Here is a 5,638-nt window from a genome sequence, read left to right as displayed (position 1 = left end):
TTCATCAACATTCAACACACCAACAATCATTATATTTCCAACCTATCCTATTGGTCACTAGCCTAAGTGTCCATGAATATTATATACTACATAGAGAAAACCGAAACTATACCTTGGCCGATTCCTAATATGCCCTTAACTCAAAATTGAGCACCAAATGAGCTTTCAACCAAAATCCAACCATCAATGCAACTCCAACAGGCTCCAAACTCACAATAATCAAGCTATATACATATAAATCACCACAAATCAACCTAGGGATCCATTTAAACATAAAGTCATAAGGGTTTGGCAACTCTTACCTTTTCCAACAGATTTGGATGTCAAAACCCAATGCTAAGCAAGGATTAGAGTGAACCTAAACATCCAAAATCACAAAAACTCACTTAATCCCAAAGCCCTAAGAACAAAAATTTTGAAGAGAAGAATAGAAAAGATTTCATAGTTACCTCTCCAGTTTCTTATATGGGTTTTATAGAGCTCTTCACAAGGAACGCGTAATCGCAAACGGTGCGGTGATCGGGGCTCTGTAGCTCAAGATATGAGCTTGGGAAGAAGATGATGAATAGTGCTCAATCTCTTCTCCTCTCCTTTTTTCAATTTCTGATGGGTGTGTTTGAGTGTGTTTGTGCTGATTGGTTCATTAAATGAACCTTTTATATGTTGGGCTTGGGTCCGGTCCAACCCGTTAGTATTTTTAGCCCGTTTGGCCCAACTTCGGGTCAAACCTTTAAAATTAACGCTCGGTTTTCTATTTCTAATGTTTTTCTAAGGTTTTTGATGGTTTTTACTTTTTCTCGTGCGGTATCGGGCAGACTTGAACCGGTTCAACCGGTTCAACTGCCGGTTCACGGTTTTTCACGGTTTTTCGTAGAAAGCACATTTTATGACTTAGAAAAACCCACTGAGTCCAAAAATCACCTTTAAATTCTCAAATTCTCACTCTAACTTTTCAGAATCTAATTTGGGTAATATTAATTACTTAATTAACCGGTTGATTAGTTGCGGTTCTTACACTAGTTGCAAGTTTTGTACAGAAAACCAGAGCATCACTCAAGAACTTGGAGGTTCAGATGGGTCAAATAGCCACAAAAGTTGCTGAAATTAATCAGAGGGCCACTAATAGCCTTCCTGGTAACATAATTACAAATCCAAGAGAGGAGTACAAGGCTATCACCTTGATAAGTGGACAAGTGGGAAGCACAAGTTACTGAGGAGCCAATTGAAAAAGAAGTTCCGGAGGAGAAAAAGGAAGAGGTTGAACACGCCCCACCTAGGCGTGCAGACAATCCTTTTCCAGTCACTCTTGACACACATCTGACATTACCTAAAGCTCCTGAATACAAGCCTAAGATGCCATATCCTCAAAGACTTCAAAAGGAGACCAAGGACAAGCAGTTTTCAAGGTTCTTGGAAGTTTTCAGAAAGTTACAAATTAATATTTCTTTTGCTGAGGTTTTAAAGGAAATGCCTCTCTATGTCAAGTTCATGAAGGAGTTGTTGTCAAAGAAGAAGTCTTTAAAGGGAGATGAGACAGTGGTCTTGACCAAGGAATGTAGTGTCATAATTCAGAATAACTTGTCAAGGAAGATGCCAGATCCAAGGAGCTTTCAAATTCCACGACAAGCTCAAGAGCTGATGGTTCTTGATATGAATATGGAGATCGTGGCTCTTGATATAAGTAAAGAAGATGATTCTTCGTATGAATAAGGAGATAGTGGCTCTTGATATGAATAAAAAGGGGATGATGGATCTTGGTATGAATATGGAGATGGTGGTTCTTGATAGATGGAACATGGAGCATTGAGGTTTCTTTGGTCTTGACTTTCCCAACTAAAATTTGGGTAGTTCCTCCATCCACAATAATATGAATCACTCTTTGGGTGTGAGTAGTAACCGATGTGATCTCTCTCCATTATTTTTCCTTAGCACAAAATACCAAACAGAATTAAACGCACCATGTGGTTAACAGAAAAGCAAAAAAGAAAGAAGAGAAAGAATTTTAGAAAAAATTTTAACAAAAATAGGACAAGATTTTCGAAAATTTGAAGAACAAAACAAAAAAAAGTTAAAATAAAAATGCATAATCTAAAAAATCAAATAACTAGTAGTTGTGTCAATCACAGTCAATTCCCGACAACGGCGCCAAACGCTGCACAGGCTCTTCTTCACCTCCACAATGTCCTCCAATACCTCTCTGGCGTCATCTTCTTCGAGGAGACTCTCAACTAAAAGACTTCTGATGGAAAGCCTTTTGTTGAGGTCCTCTAAGAGAACAATGTCATCCCAGACATCAAGGTGGACAAGGGTGTTGTCGAATTGGCCGGAACAAATGGCGAAACCACCACTCAAGGCTTCGACTCTTCTGGTGCAAGGTGCGCTGGCATAAATTATTGATATAGCATAAATTTTTGTTGGAGAGCACAAAATTTTTGATATAGCACACAAAATTTTCGAAGTATAACACAAAAAAATTTGCACATAACACAAATTTATCAATGTAGCACAAATATTTTTATGCATAGCACACATATTTTTACACATAACACACAAATCTTTGCATATAGTACGAATTTTTGCTGGGAACGTGTTAGTTGGATGAGTCAATGTTCAAGATATATAGTCCTCCAAAAATTTATGCAATAAGATTTTTGTGCTGTTTATACAAATTTATGTGTTATGCGTATTTTATTGGTTATGTGTCAATGTTTTGGACATGTGGTCCTTAAAAACTTTTTGTGATGTATACTAAAATTTGTGTGCTATGCACCAAAATTATTATGTATCAAATTTCTGAGCTGTAATTTTCTAAACATTTATAAGAGAAGAAGATGAAGACTACGAAGACGATGCCAATGATAATAAAAGAGGATAATGAGAAAAAAAAAGAGAAGAAGAAATTAACAACAACAACAATAATAACCGTGGTAACAGCGACAATTACAACAACAGCAGTAACGACGAAAACGATATTAAAGAAGAAAGAAGAAAAGTAAGAAGAAGTCACCGTGGTGACAGCGATGATGACAATGGCAGAGGCGACAATGACGACGAAAATGACATTGAAGAAGGAAGAAGGAATATAAGAAGAAGAAGCAATAGCAGCAACGATAATGACGACGACAGTAGTAGCAGCATTGACATAAAAAAGACGTTGAAAAAGAAAGAAGAAACGTAAAAAGAAAAAGCAGCAGCTATAACCGTTAAATGAGAGAAAAAGTGGTGCAAGTTTTTAATTTTAACAATTTGAATATTTGATTAACTTAGTTGATAAAAAGACTTTGACCTAACATTTTTTATTAATTAATTAGAAGTTAAAGATATATAAATAGCTTAGCTTCAATTATGCGGTGTCTTAGCTTAGCTTCAGTGCCTTATATCAATTAAAAGTGCTTGCATTGTTCGTCACATGTATATAAAGAGTGATTTATTCTTGATTTAGATTCTTAATTCTTAATAAGTCTCTTGATTATTCTATTCTTTCTAGCTCTCCGCATACACACACACACACACACATACATTTGCATCCACCAATTTCGCATACCTAAGTTTTGGCGGGAAAATCATGATGAACAACGGTTTCAGTTGGATGCTTCACTTACCATCATCAGTAATTGAATTCTCTCAAGAAGAGTTCTTGCTCTTTCACAGAACAGACAGAGAGCTCTACACCGTCCTTGTGTTCACTCTCTCACGACATCCAATTCAATCTCTACGGGTTCTTGCGTTCTGGATTTGGTTAGAGCGCGTGGGGTATCCCAGAACGATCCAGAAGATTCTACGTTTAGTTCTCCGGGAGATCAACGAAGTTGCTGACGAAGCCGTTACATGCTTGCTATGCATCTCCAAACAAGCTTTCTTCCCTTTCAATGACATACCTGTTATGAAAAGGCTTATGGATACAGAAATCTCTCTTGAAATCTTGCACACAAAACGGATTTCAGTACTTCAAGGTGTAGACGAAACAGAACATGATGTGTGTCTGAGAGCAGTGGGTGATTTAATGAATGAAGCTTTGTTCCGACTTCAAAGATACAATGCCATGATGTTAAGGCCAAGAGCGTATAGAAGAAGATGATGCTATTGAAGGTATTTGTTCTAAATTTCTAATCCCACAAGCATATATAATTGTTTGATTTTTACTATGGTTTTTCTTTTTTGTGTTTATTGCTTATGATTTAGGATTAGGGATTATGATTCACTTAAGCTTGAAATTTTCATCATCAATAGATGATAAACCATAAATGGACGACACAGTAGTACAAGAACTTTTTATGATTTCTTTTCTTTAATTTAATTATTTATTTAAATTTTCTTACTGCAACTTTGATAGTGAGATTAATTATATTTGAATATATTAATGATTAGCTATGAACTAAATAAAATCAGATTATAAAAAATTGCTTAGCTAATCCCAAATGTTTTATGTTTATTTTGTGGCCATGTCTCAAGTCTCAACCTAGCTAATTTGATTATGTATTTATTTATTTATTTGGTTTGACAGATGAAGCATGAAAGGTATTGGAGGCAGAGAGTTAAGAAATGATATTGAATGAAGGGATTGTGAGCTAGAAGAATGAGAGAACAAACTGAATGGAATTCTATTATGTAAGCTTACATTGATTGGCACACACTGACTTATATATACTATAGAGCCTAACTGCCAGTGCTGCTATATAAGGAAATCAGTTACAACAGAAAATACAATGCAAGCTTGACTGATATAGCAATAACTGAATACTAGAATTCTGTTTAATTTCTTCTTTAAGACACCAACTCTCTAAGCTTACACTTATCACTCTTATTGTCCTTATCAAAAGTCATGATGATAAGAAGTTAGCATGTAAGAGAAAGTGGAGAGCAATCGAATGATAGTGGTACCGCAAACTACCCATGCATTTGTTCATTCTTTCTATTCTACCAAGTACCAACCCTACGTAGTCATGCTTCATGCAACTAATCTTAAAGCCATCATTATAATATATTGACAAATGACAATAGGAGTTTACACAACTAAGTAGTTATGTACATAAATCTTTTTATGGACGAAATTCATCAATATCTTGGCTTCTTTTTAATGACTAATTAGTGGTCTTTTATACTAGAAATGGTTAAGCATTTTAAGATATTTTTTCACTCCCTCCCTGCATGCGATGCCATTTCACTACTCCATTCAAATCTATAATCTTGATTAGTGTAAATGGGTTGATTAGTTGGGATATGAGTTGAGCTGAACCTAAACCCGGCCTAATTCTTTTTATTTTTAAATAAGCCATTTTGTTTTTGTTAAGACCTGAATTTGACCAAATGGAAAATATTAGATTAGATTAAGGAAATTAAAGTAGGTATGGTAAAGCTTATTAGAGAGGAGAGGTAATGGTTAAGCTTTTTAAAAGCTCACTCTTGTTACTAAGAATTACTAACAAGAACTAATTGTCAAAGAAGGACTTTTTATTTTAAATTTATTAAGAAATATTCATTAATTTAGATAAGAATGAAAAAAAAAAAGAAAAATTTGGAGAAATAATAATAATCTTAAATCTATCTTAACTACTCTTTCATATTTTCTCTTAACCATACTTTTTCGCGACTCCATCACCAGAACCTCCCCCTCTCTCTTTAATTAAGGTGAGTTGTT

The 5,638-nt window shown here is 35.1% G+C and overlaps 1 protein-coding gene across 1 annotated transcript; it reads left to right on the top strand.

Annotated features, from left to right (window-relative positions):
- On the top strand, nt 3,489–4,165 carry LOC107633108. The gene has a single exon (XM_016336742.2). It carries the CDS (start codon nt 3,566–3,568, stop codon nt 4,076–4,078), a length of 513 nt encoding a protein of 170 aa, XP_016192228.1. The 5' UTR covers nt 3,489–3,565; the 3' UTR covers nt 4,079–4,165.

The sequence above is a fragment of the Arachis ipaensis genome, chromosome B03 (assembly GCF_000816755.2).
Source record: "Arachis ipaensis cultivar K30076 chromosome B03, Araip1.1, whole genome shotgun sequence".
NCBI lineage: Eukaryota > Viridiplantae > Streptophyta > Magnoliopsida > Fabales > Fabaceae > Arachis > Arachis ipaensis.
The sequence above is the reverse complement of the archived record's forward strand: the minus strand, read 5'-3'. Positions and strand labels throughout refer to the sequence as shown.

Bases quoted from the DNA above. Each gene is read 5' to 3' on its own strand.
- LOC107633108 (XM_016336742.2), top strand. From the start codon at position 3,566: ATGATGAACAACGGTTTCAGTTGGATGCTTCACTTACCATCATCAGTA.